Raw genomic sequence first — 22,010 nt, 5'->3', positions numbered from 1 at the left:
GAGAAAATCATCTGAACCACTATTTGGCATGCATATGCCAAAGTTACCCTTAATTTACATGCAATTGCTCATAGCTGATGCACACATAATTTAATGAAGGCACAGCAGCCCCATCACACACTCAAGTAAGTTGTCCAATTAAGCAATGTTCACCTAGTGTTGAACTATGCCTTCAATGTGAATGAAATTCTTTTTCTTTCATAAAATTGCAAAAGGACATAAACAGAAACAAAAGTTCTATGGCTTGGAAATCCCTGCCTCATTTAATAATGGTCAATGAATAATCACCTTACTTTAAACTTTCTCTTGTTACCCATTCAAACTTCTCATCTGTCTGTCCCAGCATCTCCCACACATCAGCCATCTATCCATTTAACATAATGTTGCATACAAATATGTATGTATGTCTCTAACTAAAGCCCCAAATAGACTTGCTATTGTTTATTTTAATATCTCAAAACCCCTTCACCTCAAACCTACTTTACCACCCATGACTCCTACAGTGGAGAAATACAGAAATGGCATGGCCATTCTTCAACCCAGATTTGGAAGATGAAGAAACAGTGACAGTTGCATAGAAGATAGAAATAAGTAATATTCTAACATTTTCAAGAGTCCCTTTGTGTGAGAAAGTTCTCCATTAGCAATAATGACAACTCCAGTACTGCCTTCACTCCTCACGGACAACAGACCTGACCCTAGGCAAGTCTTATTTAATTCCTCATTTGACCCATTGCTGACAGCTTTAATCTAGTCCAAAGGAATAGCATTCTCCAAAGTTTCTAGCTGGTCCCATCCTTCTCTCTCAGGCAAGATAAATCAATTCCCAGGAAGACTCTCTAAACCTTGTTCCACTCTATCTATTGAAGGACTCTTCTGGACGCCAGAAAACAAATGGAGGAGGAAGAGCTTTCAGAGAAAGGAGAGAGATGAATAAGGACAGCCAGAATAAAGAGAAAGGGGATGAATGAAATATTTATAGGAAAATGCTGTTTGCCCAGAACTGGACACAACTTTCATGGAATACAATACAGACCAGTACTCCAGAAAAGCAGGCATGTAGGAACAAAGGAGATCATAGGAGGAACAAGCAATGTAGACTCCGATCTGACCAAGAGGGTTTTTTTTTTTTTTATGAAAGTGAAAGACGCCTGTACCACCTTGAAGAATGAAAAGGCTTTTCAATAATGTTATCTCTATTTTTAAACATTCCAACCATTCTGGTACTATTTTTAAGTGAATTAATTCTTACAGAAGGTAATCACCTGGCTGAATCTATTTTTGCACCTACGGGTGAATCCTATGGTATTCACTAAAATCTCAAGTTATAATTCCTACCATTTAATGCCCCATAAAGCATCACCCTGGGAAATGGGGAAACCCGGGGTATCTACAAAAAACCCTCTAATTGCTCCTAGTTCTCTCTTTATTCTACCGTACTACATCTATAAATGCCTCCTTCTGTTCTCCATCCCTACTTTTTTTTTTTTTTTTTTTTTTTTTTTTTGCTCCTCCTCTTTCTTTCTCCTTTCCCTTTCCTCGTCTAGGTCTTATACCTATCTGGGGTTGTCATTTATGTACTGAAAACCGCCAGAGAAACTCAGGGTTCCTCAAGCTCTACACTATTGACATTTGGGGCTGGATAATTCTTCGTGGTAGAAGGCTCATCTGTGCATTATAAGATGTTTAATAGCATCCATGGCCTTTATCAAATAGATTTCAAAGTCTTCAGACATTGCCAAATGTCCCCCACAGGGAGCAAAATCTTCCCAGCTGGAAATCACTAGAATGGCACATCTGCCTCTATTCCTTAGTACCTTTGTGATTTGGCGTTAAGAAGGGGTATCATGATTTCGAGGGAGGAGGCAGAGAAGGAATTATCTCAAAGTAGGTGGCCTCAGAAAGCATCCTTATCAAATAAGCAGGTAGAGTCCAATTCTTATGTTAATTCTTGTTCATTTGGCAACATCAAGAATATCCTAAATCTGCAAGTGCAATGCATTTTGCTTGTAAAACGTACTAGTTACAGGTAACATCAATGCTATTAGGATGGAGGGGCCTTTGTATTTTGACCTCAGAGATGGTGTAGGCAAGAATTTTCAACAGGCTATAAATATCTAACACATTCTTGTATAACCCATAATGCCTTATTAGGTTAATAAGAAGTGTCATTTTTGAGCCTCAGTGCTTTGTTGGCAATTCACTATGAATTTGGAAAAGGAAGAAACCAAAGCAATGAAATGCTTAAGTGGCGAGAAACTGCCATATGGCTCACTAATAAGGTGTCTTGGGCACATGTACACCTTTCTAAATGCTGCTTTTCTCCTGAGTTTTTTCTGGTCTTAGAAAACAGTAAGCTAAATTCTTAGCTGCAAATTAGTGAGCTGACAGGAATTTCTCAAGTTTTCAGAAATACTGGTATTAATTTATTCTCTTCACAGTTAATTCTCCAAGCATATTTAATGCCATCTCATAGACAAGAAGCTTCATTAAAAGACATTTAAGACATTTCGTTGTTCACGTTTCTTGTAGCTTTTTCACCTATAACACTCCTTATTCCCACCAGAACAAACTAGGGAATTCTGATATAATCAGTTTCTGCACTAAGAAATGAAAGATTTAGTATTAAATTTCCTGCCACTCACTTTCTACATAAAAATTAATAGCACCTATATCCCATGTGTTTTATAATATGCACACCTAGAAAAAATATAAAAATCAATCCATATCTTTTCAGCCTGTCAATGGCATTTGACACTGTCCATTACTCCTTCCTCTCTGAAATACATTTCACTTTTGGCTTTCGTGATATCACCTTCTCCTTGATTTACAGCATCCTTGCTGTTCATCTCAGTTTCCATGATTCTTCTTGACCAATGGCTCTCTTGAATCTGCACTCTTCTTGACTCATGAATAAATACAGATAGAACACTGGGCCCTCATCTCTAACTGAACGCCTCCCTAAGTGATCTCCTCCAGCCTTGTAGTTTTAAGCACCATCCATCCATTTGCTGATGATTCCAAAATTTCTATCTCTGGGCATGAATTTTTTAATGAAGTTTAATATTCATATACCCAACTGCCTACTCAACAACCCTCTTGGATCTAATAGGCATATCAAAACTAATATGGCTAACCCAGAACTCTATTTCCTATGCCTCCAACTCATTCCTCCTTTGATAATCTTAGCCAAACATGAAAGTTTATCTCTCCCAGCTCCATGCTTCAACCAGCTGTCCTCGCCCTGCTCGGGAAATTCCTCATTAGCTTCTCCCTGTGCTCTGGCCACGTTAATTCTAACACAGTCTCTTTTTCTTTCCTGTTTAATGAACAAATTCTGGGCTTCTTGGATCTTTTTTGTTCCAACCATTCCTTCATGCTCAAAGGCCCCTGCTTTTTATCACTCTGCTCACTCCTTCATTGTCCTAAGGAAGGATATGGGAAAAGGTGACACTCCTGACACTCATCCCTGATCACTGCATTTGTTATCCTGGATGTTCAGTGCACAAAACCTTTTGATATGACATTTGTAATGCAGCAGTTTTGACACCAAGATTTGACTGAAGTAAACAAAATAATGCAGCAATATTTTGACATAGTCAGAAAAATATCATTAATCCTTCTGAGTGTTATCACCAAACAATACATGTAGTAAATAACTCAGTCAGCCAGGCGTGGTGGCTCATGCCTGTAATCCCAGAAATTTGGGAGGTCGAGGTGGGCAGATCACAAGTTCCGTAGACCACGAGGTCAGGAGATCAAGACAATCCTGGCTAACATGGTGAAACCCCATCTTTACTAAAAATACAAAAATTAGCCGGGCATCGTGGTGGGCGCCTGTAGTCCCAGTTAGCCAGGAGGCTGAGACAGGAGACTGGCGTGAACCCAGGAGGCAGAGCTTGCAGTGAGCCGAGTTTGCACCACTGCACACCAGTCTGGGTGACAGAGCGAGACTCCGTCTCAAAAATAAATAAATAAATAACTCAGTCATATTGTAGTGTCTTATCCATCCATTGATCTCCATGAATAGTTGCAGATAGGGAATAAAAAAATGTGGTACAAAATGCCCACAGTTTAAACTCTCACACCAAAGTGACTACATTGTATAAGCCAGGAATAATAAGTAAATGTACTCTCATAAACCTAGCCAGGATAAATCTAACATATTTTGATAAAGTTGTAAAGGTTCAAAATGTCTAAGAGGAAAAAGTATAAACTCTGAAAAAAAACCATATCCTCATAGTATTATAACTACTACTGCCAATTGTTAGAGATCAGCTCTTACCTTTAAAAGCACTATGCTTTTTTTATTTTAATTTTTACTTTAAGTTCTTGGGTACATGTGCAGGATTTGCAGATTTGTTACATAGGTAAACATGTGCCATGGTGGTTTGCTGCACCTATCAACCCATACCCTAGGTATTAAGCCCAGCATGTATGAGCTATTATTCCTAATGCTCTCCTTCCTCCCGCCCCCACAATAGGCCCCAGTGTGTGCTGTTCCCCTCTCTGTGTCCATGTGTTCTCATTGTTTAACTACCACTTATAAGTGAGAAGATGTGGTGTTTGGTTGTCTGTTCTTGCATAAGTTTGCTGAGGATAATGGCTTCCAGCTCCATCCATGTCAGTGCAAAGGACATTATCTCATTCCTTTTTATGGCTGCATAGTATTCCATGGTATATATGTACAACATTTTCTTTATCTAGTCTATCATTCATGGGCATTTGTGTTGATTCCATGTCTTTGTTATTGTGAAAGCACTATACTTTTTAAAATAAAATTTATACCTAGACAGTGGCTCTGGGTAAATATGCAAATAGTCACTCTGATGAAAGCTGTGCTCTATCTAAAAAATTAGGTGGAAATTTGTCTTCTAGTGGTTGGTAAAAACAGTCTAGAAGAAGTTCATTTTGTTTTTGTTTTTGTTTTTTTTCTTAATGTAAACATATCCTAAGTGACTTCTCTTCCTTTCAAGGCCAGACAGAGGGAAGAAAGAACTCTGGAAGTGTGGGATATGATGTTTGAGAAATAAACATACAAGTAAGAACACAAAGACCATTCCTGCCATTAAGCCTGAAGATAAGCTGCTTCAGCCAAGGGCAGAGTATGATTGGTAGGGGAAGAAAGCTACCTAGAAGGCTACAAGGTACAGGTTTTCTTTAAATTGTTGTGTTTTCTATTTATGCTAAAGGATGTTAAATTGGAAATTTCAGGCATAGGAAAATAGACACAAAAATCCAAAGTGAAGTGCTAAACCAGGATTTACACATTTATAAATTTAGGCAGAGTTACATTCCTCCCCACATGGAAGTATAAAGGGTTTGAAGAGATTTATTTGGAGAGAATTGTTGGCATGCTGTGATTCCCACATAGCTTTCCTCTTAACAGGGCAGGGTAAGGAGACTCTCAGATAAAAGGGCTTTAATGAGACCAGTTGAAGAGCTTTGTTTGGGCTCCGTGCAGTCTGGAGTAATACGGTGTGCTAGGATCTACATCATGTCTGAGAAATCTAATGGGTAAGAAGATGGCTGAAGAGATCTCTGCATCACAAGCGGGATGAGGAAGTTGGAAAGAAACTGCATCCCCAAAGTCTGCTGGGACAAAGAATAAGAGTGCTCTCCTACGGACTTTATATGGGCCATAGAGAGAGGCAGACTGAGTTTATTAGATTGTCCAAAAGACCAGGATGAACCACTCAGATTACATTTTAAAACTGTTGCTTGATGGTTGTAGGAAGCAGGGAATTCTCTTTTTCTGGAGGTGACGGAAAAAACAGTCCTAGTGGCTAAAGGCAGTCATCTTGGACCAAGGTCATCTAAGCCAGAAGTAAAATTGACAGGAAGAGGAGAACAAAACAGAAGGACCAGCAGGAAAGTGGAGAGTGAGCCATGACCAAATGGGATGAGAAATCCACTTTGATCTGGACTTTTTGCTTATGTGAACCAAGAGACCCTTTCCCTGAAGCTAGTTTCAGCTGAGTTTTCTGGTATTTGTTACCGAAAGCACTCAATGTTATAACCTTTTCTAACTGATCTAGGAGAAAATCCACAGTCCAAATTTGTGCTAGACTAGGGTGGTCCAAAATCAGGAAAACACAAAAGAATCAGAATACCATTTTCACTAGGTTTTTAGAATGAACTCTATCCCTTGGGAAGATGTGAACTCTAAATCAAAATGAGACATTAATTGAAAGATGGACTTCATTTGGCCGGAAGGTAAGAAACAAGGAGAGTCAATTATTTGTTACCTGGTAATGAACTCTCTGGGAGCCAGAAGAAACTGACTGTAGGTCCTAATGAGAAAATGGAAAAAAAAAAATCCATACCTTAAAATTAGTTTGAAGACGCTGCCCCACAACTCGATCTCGACTGAACTCCCAATTTACTATTATTATGCTCATCTGGAAAGTATCCAACACACCCAAATTCATAAAGGTTAAATAAAGAAGGTAATGCCAGAAATCATAAAAGCAAACCAAGTTGGACTGAGAGAAGGTCATTAAGCTATTGAAACCCGTAAGTCCTACATAGTGTTTACAGGTAAGTGATATATTATTATTTCAATCTCCTATAGAGGAGACCAGAAGTAAAAGATAGGCAATTTTGTTCTAGTAAATGGGGATTATATTTAATTTGCATGTGAACTTTAGGCTTATGAAGGCGGCTTTGGAAATCCCCTTAAACAATTAGGAAGCTTTTCTTTACCTTAGACCAGATACATACTGTCATGGTAACTGTTTATACTGATAAGTCGCTTAGCAAATAGGGGTTTTCATAGACTACAAAGAGAAAAATCACCAATCACCTCCACATTATCACGAAGTGCAAATTAACAGGGTTGAAATTAATGAGGTTTTACTGGCAGATTGTGAAAGCCTGACTCCTTTCATAAAGTTTTATAACGAACTTGTCACCATTGTCATGCCTCCTAGGCTTCCTTGCTAATGAGTGTCATGATTCTATTTATAGATGTCAGCAATCCTGGGTACCTTTGTCCTTACACCTATTTCCCACAGCGTTTCATCAAAGTACTTTCCATTAGTTTTAAGAACTTTTCCTCTTTATATGTTGAGTTGCCTCTTTTTAAAAAATCCTACTTTTAGTTGAATATTGGTACAATAAACATGCTATTCAGTTAGTTAAGTTGGATTTTAACAAAGTCAATTCATCAATCATGTATTAATATTATTCTACTGTGAAGTCTTGTTAACAAAGCTCTACAAGTGTTAATTTAAAAAAAAAAAGGTAAAAAGGTTTGGTACCAATTATGATTCATTTTTTTCACTACAGGTTTCTGGAGTGAGATTCCACAGCAAAATACAAACATTATTTTGGGAAATGAGATACTAGAAGTTTGGGAACATATTAATAGAATTGGACCTGAGTCACTAAAAATTCATATATTTTAACTTGTTTAAGTCGCTATCCTCAGTCAAAATAGCTTAACAAAGCCGTAAGTATAAAATTCGTTGACCATCTTTCTCTCATCCATATCAGTATTCAAGATTTGTCATCTATTTCTCAAAATCAGTAATTTCTCACATCACTATGTGCCTCCCACCTGAATTTATTTCCACCAAGAGAAACAGAATCAAATATTCAGGGATAAGAGGTTACAATTCAGAGTGATTTTAAACAGTATGTATTGACTTTATTTACAATCTTTACCTATGTATAACATGTTGACCGGGACAGAGTTGCTTATCAAGGGGTATCAGCTGGGTACCACCCAACAGCTGTAAAAATACAAATGTCTAGGCCACACCAAGAAAAGTGGCTCTAATATACATCTTTCATCAAAAAACAATGATAAAGAAATCGTCATTTATGCTTTTTGCAATTTGTGGAATGGAGACAGTTAAAAGTCCCCCTCAAATTTTTGCAGAAACAACCAACAACAATTGTAAAGATGAGTTTGGGTCTCCTGGCTTTGCTGGTGCAGTTCACATTTGGGAGTGCCATATATTGGGGTCACTTCCACTCTGTTTCTCTAAAGCAAGACCAGATTGAGAAAAAAAAATAATAGATTATTCTTTGTGTTCTGACAAATTACTATGAAATGTAGAGGATTTTTGTTTCCTACAGAAGTTTTATTTATTTTTTTGTTTACAAAATCTAGCTGTCTCTGACATAAGCGTCAGACACAAAACATTACATATCACTGTTTTCTTTCATAATTTAGCAGTCCCTGTTGAAATTCTGAACATCTCAAATATACAGGTATGTGTCTGGTAAGATGACAAGTTCCAAGCTATAGTTACAGAACACACCAGGGCAACAGCACCCTGTAGTTAAACCAGTCAATGCTTTCCCATTTCAACTATCTGAGGAGTGAACAACAGAGACAGTGGGAGAGGGTGACATACAGCGTATGCTTGAAGGACAAAGCCACCACATTTCCATTTCCTCTCCAAATGCATCATTTCAGAAGCAAATATGTATGGCTGGTAATTGTTTACAAAAATGGAAAGTTGAGAATAAGAAATGGGCTAAATAAACTCACCTCCTGTAGGCGGTCTATGTACATACGGCAAGTCTCCAAATCACAGTCTCCACGCACAACTAGAATACCCAGAGGTATCGCTAAGGGTGAAGGAAGAAGAAAAATCTAAAATAACATATTTGATTTTTCTATATCAGCATAAATGTGTTTTTCATGGTTAAAAAACAATCTCATAAATATTATGGGTTTAGATAATGTCCATAAAAAGAAAGAAGTACTTTCTCCTTATACCTTTCTTATTATTTCAGTCTCTTCTTGTTTGCAGTTGTCACACACTTCCCTAGCATGATCCATGTTGCCCCTTGCCAACTGTCCTTCATCTCATTGTATTTCAGTGGCCCTGAGATGAAGTGAATTGTCACGGTAACGATGGACTGGCAGAACAGGGAGGCTGCTCATGGCCAGTTGATAATTGTACTTGCATTTTTTATGCTTATGCATAAATTTATGCTTGCATTTGTAATAGACAACATGAGGACGTAGTGCCAGAGAGGAATTAAAAATTGAGGATTCTGAACACTTAATCCTTCCCTTCCTGAATGCAGAGAACTTCATCTTTTTGTCTGTCTACAACAGCTTCCTATTTATGAGACTTGAGCTACTCAAGGCACTGTTGCTACCTGGTGGCCAACACTAGAACTAAAGGCATAAAATGTTAGAAAGAAAAGAACAAAAAACAACTTCTAGAAGAGGCAAATCCAACTAATGTTAAGGATGGCCAGTGTAAGTGTGGTAACAGCAGGATCTCAGAAAACAATAAGACATGACTAAGTTACGCACCTTATAAAATATCCTACTTAGGTAGTGTCAAACACACACAGTGGCTTTAGTGTATAGAACCTACTTCAGATATAATCACAAGAGTCCTGAAATACTGAAAAACAGTCTTCTTTCCAAAACTTAAAAAAAAAAAAAGTATCTACAAATTTCTTGTTTTAAAAGTACAATTACACTATTAAATCCATGATTTAACATAAAACTTTCAAAATTTTGAATTAACCAACTGGAAAGTAGCAAGCAAATGATAAGGCAGTGGTGTTCTCTAATAATTTTTTTACAATCATTCACTCATTGAGTGTATTTTTAAAGCCATCATCAATAAATGTGTCTGAAAATACAAAGTACTAGAACCTTAAAAATTCATAATACACAGAAGAAGATACATTTAAAATGCATAAAAAACCTTGAAGAATCTCCAAGTAGTAGAGAAGGCATATATATAAACAAAAAAAATAATAAGTATAACACAGACCAAATTAAATGCATGAACTTAGTCATTTGAAAACTATAGGAAAGAGGGGCTAATTCTTGCCTAGGCGGAGGGGTAGATTTTAGGCTCTCTGAAGAACATGAAGCCTCATTTGATGTTTTAGCTGGAGGAGCAAAGGTGGTCTAAAGAAAAAAAAATAGTGTTTGTATCTCAATGTTACCTCCTAGATTGGTTTCTGCTAGGGAGACCTAATCAAACCCACTACCCCATTCCTTTATGTTTCTAAAATCCTGCATACATAAATCTTTAAGGCATCCAAGATTTTGTGGAACTATGGAAGCCTGTGAGTGAGTGTGGATTGTTTACCTTCACTTCCCCAATGCCTAGTAAAGAAATGGCAGATATTCAATAAATGAGTATAAAAAGGAGGAGGAAGATGGGCTTAATGACTGTTTGTATGCAAAAGAGAAAGTCTGTCTTTCAGGTGCAAGTCACCTTTCCAGGGTAGACAAGAAGCAAGGTAAGCAAGAGGCAGTCAGCAGAGGATAAGGAGCACTTTTGTAAGCATCATATCTTTGGGAGAGTAATAATCATTCTAAAAGAATATTTATCCTTCTTTTAAAAGATAAAAAGCAGCATCAAAAAGTTTTCAGCATGGCACTCATGCCTCTTTGTAGCAAAAGGAAGAGAAATTCAATAAGGACATCTCTTAAAAATAGTGATTCATCATCTTCAGCTAGACTTACTGTAAAGGCTGAAATAAGTTGATCCACCAAGATAAGAGCAGAATAGAATTTCTAATATTTGAAGAATGATGAGGAAAAGTTGGAATTTTGACCTAGATAATAAATCTGGAAATGGAATATAGCTATAATTAACATGAGCATCCACGTTGGAATCTTGCTTAATGATATTTCCTCTTAATATCAAATGTGCGAAAGTAGAAAATAGATTTTAATCAATGTTTATCCATTTACTTAAGTTAGGAGATATATTTTATAGATATGCAGGAATCCTGTCAACACCTCTGGTTTCCTTCTATTAGCAGTGTTTGGAGTTAGTCTGGTCCAAGTTTAAATTCAATGTATTTGGTAGCAGACATTTTAAACTACAATTAGAGATTGTATATTCAAGATATGGAATCAAGAGGAATAGCTAACAAGAAGTTTTCAAAGACGTGTCATTCATCTCTAATATGGGTATAAAATCTACAACTTTGCCTGTTCTTCGAGGAGCAAAGTAAGAGTAACTGCTTTTGATTGAGCAATACTTAGCTGTTAATTGTGAGGGAAAAAGAAAGAAAAAAAAGACATTCTCTACCACAATTTTATAGCATGATTACCAACAACTGTCAAATTTATTCCAAGAAGGTAGCAATATGCAGCAGAAAGGATTTGCCGTCATCCACTGCTGGGTTCAAATCCCAGTACTGCTTTGGTCTTGCAAATTACTCAAGTTAGCTACTTAGTCAATTCTTCTGAGCCTTGGTTTAAAGACTATGGGGTTTAGAAAAGATGTCATATAGCATTTTGTGAAGATTCAATACAACACTATATTCAAAAACAAATTATCAAAACATCAATTTTTATTCTCCCTTACTCTTTTCACTATCTTTTGAGCATCTTTAGCCAGAAAATAGACATACCCAATCATCTTTCTTTTAATTTAGCATAGCACTACAAGCATTAGCTAGCAGTAGTTTAATAAGTTATATTCCAGTTTTCTTGAAACTAACTTCTACTCTTTCTGCCATGTAAAAAAAACAACTAGAGTAGAAAAATATTGTAACCTGACACTTCCATTTGGGCCTTTACATGGCGAAAAGAAAGCAGAAACTTTTCAAAAATTACCACCTTCCTTCTACACTATTGTTAACCAATGGCCAAGCTTCCTTGACATTTCCTCTATTTTACTTAGGAGTAGTGAGAGCACTTATCACCTGAGCTCTAGTGTCACTATCCCTGAGCTCAACAATTCATCTTATTTTGGTAGCAGAGACTTTGTTAAGGTCCAGTAAGCATGAGTCAATACTCAACCTTCATAATGGAACTTTTATTACAGGGATTAAATGGAATTCACAAGTTCTAAGTGAAAAGAACAAGCTGGGTTCTAGAATAAGATGGCAGATTTAACACACATATTAATCTCTCACCAGAAATACTACTAACCTACAGTAAATAGATTTTTTAAAGAATGAACAAAAATAAGGAGAAAACAACAGATGAAGTAGATGAAAAATTGGTAACTGACTCAGAGCCCTTAGAGTCAAATCCTAAACCACTGGTGGGGATAGACATGAACCAAAACAGTTTGTACTGCAAAACCCTCAAAAGGCTTGCAAACTGGCAGTACCGCGTGCCTCAGGAGCTGAGGTTAAAGGAGGTGGTTAAGATAGAAGCAACGGATGTTAGATCAACAGATATCCACCACCCATTGTGGGCAGGTGCAGTTACCTTACAGAAAATGAAGATTAATTGATCATCTGAAGACTGCAGTGATCCCCAGCTTTCTTCCCACACTGAATTCCCTAAAAGCTGGCAGCCAGAACCTTACTTTCTTAGAAAAACATTGAAAACTCGTCTCAATGGAATCTGACAAAACCATGAGGAAATACATTAACATGAGAACAGGCCCACTCCCAACATTTATAAGGCTCAAGGCAAGAACATAAAGACCTGCATTCCCTATTTCTGTATATTTATAAGTTTAATGTGAATTCCCAAAACTGTTAAGTGAAATATGTTCTATCTTCCTATCCTGATAAATATTCCTTTGTAGTTACCTAAATGAGATGCTGAAACTCATAATTCTTGTACTCCAAGGAGTATTAGAACAAAACATAGTTCTTGTGGTCCACAGTCAGACCTCCTTCTCTTTCCACTCCGTGGATCTGTTCAAAACACGAAAGTCCTTGTGCGTATGTATACAGACATTACAGACCATATCCCCAAGCTTTCTCCAAAGCCCATGCAAACTGCTGCCCCAAAGGAAGGCCTTCCTTAGTCCTATGCCCGCCCACTCCACATGACTCCTGGGAGACTAGACCAGAAGAAGAGGCCTATGCAGATCCTAGAAGCAGGTCTGGAGCTGTTGGGGCAGGAATTCTAAGAATCCAAAGCATAGTCTAGAAAAGGGTAGAGAAATCCTTAGACAAGCCCTTTTCCTTTGCACTTTAGACACATCATCCCATGAAGCAGGGCAAAGCCAGAAATGGTACATATCCAGGACATCTAAAGCTGAAGCACCTCTCCCATAGGTCTAAAGACAGCACTGATTCATCATTCCCAAGACACAGTTCACCCAGTTTCCTCACATTGAAGCTTGAAGTCAGTAAGCTTTATGCATGAGCTCAGAACTTCCAGGCAGCTTTTATATTTCCCACTTTTAATAATGAAGTGAAAGGCAAAAGTGATCAGAAAATTGAGAAATCTTTCTAATGCAGAAGCCAAAGATCAAAATACACGGGATTCTCCAGGCAAGATAGCTGAATAGACACAGCCAGAAGGAACATCTGCCATTGAGGGACCAGGACATCAGGAAGACTCTAAGCAGATCTTCAGAAGGAAAGCATTGAGAATGGCTAGAGGGAGGACACAGATGTTGGGCTTAAGCGGGAGAAAGCTGGCAGCCCCACATGGGGCTACCATACATCAGTTCCTGGCCCTCAGTTGCCCCTGGGGTAGTGGTGAGTTGAGCAGGCAAGGAATGGCCTACTCTCACCATGGACTTGTAGAATCCTGGCAGCAGGAGACCACACAACCCCCACAGAAACGTAAGCTGGAAAGGACAGTTACTTAGAGAAGTGGTAGGGGCAGGGCTCCAGCTGGCTGGAGCCCAAAGGGTTTGGGGCAGCAATGTCTGCAGTGAAGCATGACCAGGGATGCTCATCCCCCAAGGCGTCCCATGCTCCCCTAGGAAACTTTAGCCTTAGGGGAGCTGTCAGACCTGAAGAGATCTGGGCCAGTCTGACCTGAGTGACCCCTGTGTGCTGGCCTCTCCTGCTTGCAGTGCAGCCGCAAATGCTCAACTGGGGTGTCTCCCAGGGACATGCATAATAGCTCCTGTGCTGGCAGACTGTGCCTGACAATCAAATAGCTCCAGCACAGTGGCCCCTGCCAAGGCATGTCAGCCCACCTGTACCCTCCCACCACTGCAGCATCCTCTGTAACACTTTGCTGGCATGTACTCATCCAAGGCCACCCCCATATCATTTTGCCAGTGTGTATGTGCCAGAAGACCTTGCCTACCCTTCCCTGCCAGGACGTATCTACAACCCACTGTGCCACTGCTGCCAGCATGAGCACAACCTGCTCCCATTCACCCAGCTGTACCACCACTGTTAGCACAAGTACACAAATGAAGATCAGCAGCCCCACTCCCTGCCTTATGCTGCCATTGCCTCCAGTGTGAATGCACACATGGAGACCATCAGCCCCACACCTGCCAGTGCCCCACCGCACCCACTATTACTGCCACATACAAATGCCTGTATGGAAGCTGGAAACCCCTGGCCCACCAGTGCCCCACTCCAGCTGATGAGCATGCACATCACACCGCTGCTATTTCTGGCATGTACAAATGAGCACAGATTTCATTTCCACCACCCAGTGAAGCTCTTTGGCTGTCACCGCCCATCAGGGCAACAGGTTCCTAACCCTGAGGAGCCAGAGAAGAAAGCAGGGGGCCCAAAATGAGCCCCCCAGAGTTAAAGCACACAGCTCAGGAGTGTTGAACTGAGCACTGGCCCCCTAAAATATTCCAGAAATGAAGCCAGTTGACCAAACCCACCTTATACCATAATCAAACACCCAACAACACCAAAGAAAATAAAGCAAACAAAAACCAAAAATATCTAAAAGATAGCAACTTCAAAGACTGAAGGAAAATCAGCCCCCAAAGATGAAAAAGAACCAGCGCAAGAACTCTGGCAACTCAAAAAGCCAGAGAGTCTTCTTACCTCCAAATGACTGCACTAGTTCCCCAGCAATGGTTCTTAACCAGTCTGAAATAGCTGAAATGACAGAAATAGAATCAGAATATGGACAGGAATGAAGATCATCGAGATTCAGAAGAATGTTAAAACCCAATCCAAAAATTCTAAAGAATACAATAAAATGATACAGCAGATGAAAGATGAAATGACCATTTTAAGAAATAACTAAACTGAGATGCTAGAGCTGAAAAACTCAAGAATTTCAGAATACAACTGCAAGTTATTAACAGCAGAACTGACCAGCTGAAGAAAGAATCTCAGAGCATGAAGACCAGTCCTCCAAAATAACTCAGACAAGTATGAAGAAAAAATAATGAAGAAGAATGAACAGAATGTCTGAGAAATATGGGATTATTTAAAGAGACCAAGTCTATGACTTATCAGCATTCCTCAAAGAGAAAAAGAGAAAGCAAGCAACTTGGAAAATACATTTCAGGATACCATCCATGAAAATTTCCCCAACCTTGGTAGAGAGGACAACATTCAAGTTCAGGAGATGAAGAGAAACCCTGTGAAATATTACACAAGAAGATCATCACCAAGACACACAGTCGTCAGATTCTCCAAGGAAGAAAAGAAAGAAAGAAAGTTTAAGGAAGCTAGAAAGAAGGGGCAGGTCACCTACATCACCCATCGGGCTAACAGCTAACCTTAGAGCAGAAACCCTATAAGAGAGAAGAGATCAGGGGCCTATATTCAGCATTCTTAAAGAAAAGAATTTCAAACCAAGAATTTTATATGTAGCCAAACTACACTTCAAAGCAAAGGAAAAATAAGATCCTTTTCAGACAAGCAAATACTAAGAGAATTCATTACCACCAGACCTGCCTTATAAGAGGTCCTGAAGAGAGTACTAAATATGGAAAGGAAAGACCATTACTGGCCACTACAAAAACATGCCTAAATACACAGACCAGTGATACTATAAAGCAATCACACAAACAAATCTGCACAATAATGAGCTAACAACACAGTGACAGGATCAAATTCACACATATTAATGCTAACTTTGAATGTAAATTGGTTAAATGCCCCATTTCAAAGGCACAGAGTGGCAAGTTGGATAATGACACAGGATCAAATGGTATGCTGTCTTCAAGAGACCCAGGTCACATGCGATGATACAAAAAAAATCTACCAAGCAGACAGAAAACAGAAAAGACAGAAAATGGAAAAAAGACAGAAAACAGAAAAAAGCAATCTATTTCAGACAAAATAGACTTTAAACCAACACAGATCAAAAAAGACAAAGAACAGCATTACATAATGGTAAAGGGTTCAATTCTATAAGAATGAATTATCATAAATATATAGGCACCTAACACAAGAGCACCCAGATTCATAAAGCAAATTCTTAGAGACCTACAAAGGTAATTGATAATCACACAATGATAGTGAGAGACTTTAACACCCCACTGACAGTATTAGACAGATAATCAAGACAGAAAACTAACAAAGATATTTAGGACCTGAACTCAACACTTGACCAAATGAACCTAATAGACTTCTATAGAAGTCTCTACTCCAAAACAGCAGAATGTACATTCTTCTCATCTGCACATGGCACATACCCTAAAATCGACCACACAATCAGACACAAAACAATCCTCAGCAAATTCAAAAAAGCAAAATCATACCAACCACACAGTTGGACCACAACTAAATAAAAATAAAAATCAGTACTCAGTAAATCACTCAAAACTGTACAATTACATGGAAAATAAACAAAATGCTCACGAATGACTTTGGGGGAAATAATGAAATTAAGGTGAAAATTAATAAATTATTTGGAACTAATGAGAACAAAGATATGACATACTAGAATCTCTGGGACACAGTTAAAATGTTACAAGGAGTTTATAGCACCAAATGTCCACATCAAAAAGTTAGAATGATCTCAAATTAATGATCTAATATCACAACTAGAGGAACCAGAGAAACAGGAGCAAATAAACCCCAAAGCTAGCAGAAGACAATAAATAACCAAAATCAGAGTTGAACTAAAGAAAATTGAGACAGTGAAAAACACTCAGAAGATCAACAAATCCAGGAGTTGCTTTTTTTAATAACTAATAAGATAGACTGTTAGCTAGACTAATAAAGAAAAACAGGGAGAAGATCCAAATAAACACAATCAGAAGTGACACTTCTTACTCCACAGAAATATAAAACACCCTTAAAGATTACTGTGAATACCTCTCTGCATACAAGCTAGAAAAACAGGAAAAAATTGAGAAATTCCTGGAAACATACCTCCTCCCAGGATTGAACCAGGAAGAAATTAAATCCTTGAATAGTCCAACAATGAGTTCCAAAACAGAATCAGTAATAAAAAAGCCCAACCAGAAAAAGCCCAGGACTAGACAAATTCACAGTCAAATTCTAGCAGATGTATAAAGAAGAGCTGGTACGATTCCTACTGAAACTATTCAAGAAAAGAAAAGAAAAGAAAACCCTGAGGAGGAGAGGCTCATCCCTAACTCATTTGGTGAGGCCAGCATCATCCTGATACCAAAACCTGGCAGACACACACACACACACACACACACACACACACACACACACATACACACACACACAAATCCTTCAAGAACATAAATGCAAAAATCCTCAACAAAATACTAGCAAATCAAATCCAGCAACACATCAAAAAGCTAATCCACCATGGTCAAGTAGGCTTTATCCCTACTTGGATTCAAGGAGGTTCAACATACATGAATCAATAAATGTGATACATCAGATAAATGGAACTAAAGACAAAAACTACATGATCATCTCAACAGATGTAGAAAGGGCTTTTGACAAAATTCAACATCCTTTCTTGTTAAAAACCCTCAACAAACTAAGCACTGAAGGAACATGCTTCAAAATAATAAGAGTCATCTATGATAAACCCATAGCCAACATCATACTGAATGGGTAAAATCTGGAAGCATTCCCCTTAAAAATCAGAACAAGACAAAGATGCTCACTCTCACCACTTCTATTCAATGTAGTACTAGAAGTTGAGCAATCAGTCAAGAGAAAGAAATAAAAGGCACCCAAATAGGAAGAGAGGAAATCAAACTATCTCTGTTTGCAGACAATAAGATTCTACACATAAAAAACCCGAGAATCTCTGCCCAAAATCACCTTTTTCTGATAAACAACTTCAGCAAAGTTTCAGGATACAAAATAAATGCACAAAAATCAGTAGCATTCCAATACACCAACAACATAACATCCAAGTTGAGAACAAAATAAAAAAAACCACAAACCTATTCACAATAGCCACAAACAAAATAAAATACCCAGGAATACAGCTAACCAGGGAGGTAAAAGATCCCTATAATGACAATTACAAAGCACTGCTCAAAGAAATTAGAGATAACACAAACAAACAGGAAAACATTCCATGCTCAAGGATAGGAAGAATCAATATCACCAAAATGGCCATACCTCCCAAAGCAATTTACACACTCAATGCTATTCCTATCAAACTACCAATGATATTCTTCACAGAATTAGAACAAACTGTTTTAAAAATCACATGAGCCAAAAAAAAAGCCCAAATAGCCAAGGCAATTATAACTTTTTTAAAAAGCTGGAGGCATCACAATACTCAAAACTATACTACAAGGCTATAGTAACCAAAACAATATGATACTAGTACAAAAACGGACAAATAGACAAATAAAACAAAATAGCCCAGAAATAGTGCCACACACCTACAACCACCTGATCTTCAACCAAGTCGATAAAAACAAGTAATGGAAAGAGGACTCCCTGTTTCAATACATGGTGCTGGAATAACTGACTAGCCATATGCAGAGATGGAAACTGAACCCCTCCCTTATACCATATACAAAAATCATCTCAATACGGATTAAAGACTTAAATGTAAAACCCAGACCTATAAAAACCCTGAATGATAACCTAGGAAACATCATTCTGGACATAAGACTTGGCAAAGTTTACATGACAAAGATGCCAAATGCCATTGCAACAACAACAACAACTGACAAATAAGACCTAATTAAGCTGAAGAGCTTCTGCACAGCAAGAGAAGCTATCAAAAGAATAAACAGACAACCTACAGAATGGAAGAAAATATTTGCAAATAATGCATCTGACAAAGGTGTAATATCCAGCACCTATAAAGAACTTAAACAAATTTACAAAAAAAAAAAAGTGGGCAAAAGACATGAACAGACACATTTCAATCTGGCAATCAATCATAAAAAAAAGTTCAACATCACTGATCATTAGAGAAATGCAAGTCAAAACCACAATGAGATGCCATCTCACACCAGCCAAATGGCTATCACTAAAAAGTCAAAACACGACAGATGCTGGTGAGGTTGTGGAGAAAAGGGAGTGCTTATACACTGTTAGTGGGAATGTAAATTATTGCAGCCATTGTGGAAAGCAGTTTGGCAATTACTCAAAGAACTCAAACAGAATTAGCACTTGACCCAGCAATCTCACTATTGGGTATATACCTAAAAGAACAGAAATCACTCTAACATAAAGACACATGCACGTGTATGTTCACTGCAGGACTATTCACAATAGCAAAGACATGGAATCAATCTAAATGCCCATCAAGGGTAGAGTGGATAAAGAAAATGTGGTACATATACACCATGCAATACTATATAGCCATTTTAAAAAAAAAAAAAAAAAAGAGAGATCACGTCCTTTGCAGCAACATGGATGGAGCTGGAGGCCATTACCCTAAGTGAACTAATTCAGGAACAGAAATCTATTTAATAAATATCACATATTCTCACTTATAAGTAGGATCTAAATATTCCCCACCTTTGTGTACCCATGGATGAAAAGAAGGGAACACTAGACACCAGGGCCTCCTTGATGGTAGAGAGAAGAAGGAGTGTGAGGATCAAAAAACTGCCTATCTAGTACTATGCTTATTACTTAGGTGGTGAAATAATCTGGACACTAAACACCTGTGACACAAAATTTACCTGTATAATAAACCTGCACATATACCCCTAATTCTAAAATATTTTTAAAATAGAAAATGAACTTGCACAGGGAAAAATACTTTAAACATGATGTTTTTAATATCCTCAGAGAGTTGAGAGAAAATGGTCCACACATGAAATGGAAAAATAATATTAAATGATACAAAGAATATGAAGGAAAAAAAGAGGAGCCTCATTCAGAGAATAAAATAGTACAAAACCCTTCGAAAATAAAAATTTGATCAAATAGAGACCTCATTAGAAAAGTTAGAATATAAAGTTGAGAAAATCTCTAAAAAAGTAGAGCAAAAATAAAAAGAGATAGAAAGTAGGAGAGAAAAACTAAAAAAAAAAAAAAAATAGAAACCTAGTCGAGGAGGTCTCAATAATAGGAGTTTCAAAAAACATCCCCATAATAGGAGTTTCAAAAAAACAAAAGAAAATAGAGAATAAATATAAAAAGCAAAATGAAGAATATTTCCTAAAACATTAGTTTCCAAACTGAAATGATCCACCAAACGCCAAGCACAATAACTACAGAACAAAATAACGTCATCTTGTTTTGAAATTGAAGAGTACTGGGGACAAAGGGAAGAATCTACAAGCTTACAGAAAGGAAAAACCAGATCATATACAAAGCATTAAAATTCAGAATGTTTTAGAACTTCTCAAAGGCAACCATACAGGAAAGAAGACCATGAAACAAGGCCTTCAAAGAGACTTTTACACATAACTCAGACAATCAAACAAGTGCAAGAGCTGAATGAAGGACCCATTGTCTATCAAGAAGCTACTGGGTTATCTGCCCCAATAAAGTTGAATCTGTAATAAGAATGAGTGTTATATAAAATATATTAACACTATATCACCCCCTGATGTGCTCTGCCTGAACCTATTCCTGAGAGCAAGAGTTAGATCATAGTGAAACAGAAAAATTCAAAGAAGCCTCTTCCCTGTGATAATATTTTCATTTGATAGCTAGAACTCAACTTAACACCTGCCAAGGACTGCCCAGGGCTCAGTCATTACCTTGCCCACTAAATTCTCTCAGAATGAGTCCGTGTGTACTCTCAGAAAAACTGAAGCCCAACAATGTACTAGAGACTCTTTTCAGCTTTCTTGGGAACCTTAAGCTAAAACTGAAAGCATCACCTTTTCTTTACACAGGGGGATTTGGATCTGCTACTTAGTTTTTCAAAACCACTCAATATCTGGTTTAGGGACACATACGTTGGTGGTAAAATATATACCTATCAAAAGAATGGAAATATAATGTAAAGTAGTTATCCCAGTAGAACAGTGAGGGGTGGTATTTGTTCTATTTCTTAATCTAAGTGGCAGGTACACCAGTGCCTATTTTACTACTAATCTTTAAACCTCTGAATTATATATACACATTGTGATGATTAATTTTATGTGTCAACTTGACTTGGCTAAGGGACACTCAGATAGCTGGCAAAACACAATTTCTGGCTGTGTCTGTGAGGGTGTTTCCAGAAGAGATTAGCATTAGTATCAGTGGAGTGAGTAAAGAAGACCCACCCTTGTCAATGTGGGCAAGTGTCATCGTGTCATCCAATCTGTCTGGGGCCTGGATAGAACAAAAAGGTAGAATAAAAGTGAATTCTTTCTTCTTGAGCTTAGACATCCATCTTCTCCTGCCCTCTGACATCATGGCTCCTGGTTCTCTTTCCAGGACTTACACCAGTGATACCCACTCCTGCACTCCAGTTATCAGGCTCTCAGACTGGAAGATACACCACCAGCTCCCCTGGTTCTCAGGTCTTTGGGCTTGCACTGATTTACACCACTGGCTTTCCTGGTCCTCCAACTTTCAGAAGGTATCCTGTGGGACTTCTTGGCCACTATAATTACATGAGCCAATCACCATAATAGATGTCCTGTTATATATACGTATACATATATATACACATATATGTGTGTATATATATCCAGTTTGTTCTATTTCTCTAGAGAACCTGGACTAATACACACAAATTTGAGGACAGAGCAAGAAGGCAGCCATCTGTAAGCAAGCAAGAGAGCTCGCAGCAGACCCAACCATGCCAGCATCCTGAGCTTGGACTTCCTGCCTTCAGAACTGTGAGAAATAAATGTCTGTTACTTAAGCCACCCAGTGTATAATATTTTGTTTTGGCATCCCGAGCAGACTAAAACAATGAGGAAGCTTTGACCAATTCTGGTACAGTAATAGGAACTACACTGTGGAATTAACTGGTGCTATTAAGCCCTGAGAAAATTATATTACCAATTACTCCTTTCCAGCCAAAATATAAGTCCTGCCCTGGCACCCTTCTATGGCTTCACTAACCTGGC

The 22,010-nt window shown here is 38.1% G+C and overlaps 1 protein-coding gene across 19 annotated transcripts in view; it reads right to left on the bottom strand.

The window, feature by feature from the left end:
- The window catches only part of LOC105471320 (diacylglycerol kinase iota), a 453,152-nt gene that overhangs the window by 82,206 nt on the left and 348,936 nt on the right, over positions 1–22,010 (bottom strand). For 13 of the 19 annotated variants that reach the window (XM_071094416.1, XM_071094423.1, XM_071094426.1 and 10 more), the window contains 3 exons: positions 14,671–14,724; positions 8,504–8,583; positions 6,249–6,293 (listed from right to left, as the gene is read on the bottom strand). In XM_071094416.1, the coding sequence (XP_070950517.1) occupies positions 6,249–6,293; positions 8,504–8,583; positions 14,671–14,724 (179 nt within the window). The remainder of the gene's footprint in view (positions 1–6,248; positions 6,294–8,503; positions 8,584–14,670; positions 14,725–22,010) is intronic. The other 6 variants (XM_024789548.2, XM_024789549.2, XM_024789555.2 and 3 more) reach the window with 3 other exon arrangements.

The sequence above is a fragment of the Macaca nemestrina genome, chromosome 4 (genome assembly GCF_043159975.1).
Source record: "Macaca nemestrina isolate mMacNem1 chromosome 4, mMacNem.hap1, whole genome shotgun sequence".
In the NCBI taxonomy this organism is placed as follows: Eukaryota; Metazoa; Chordata; class Mammalia; order Primates; family Cercopithecidae; genus Macaca; species Macaca nemestrina.
Note: the sequence above shows the minus strand (reverse complement) of the source record. Positions and strands in the feature narration are given on the sequence as shown.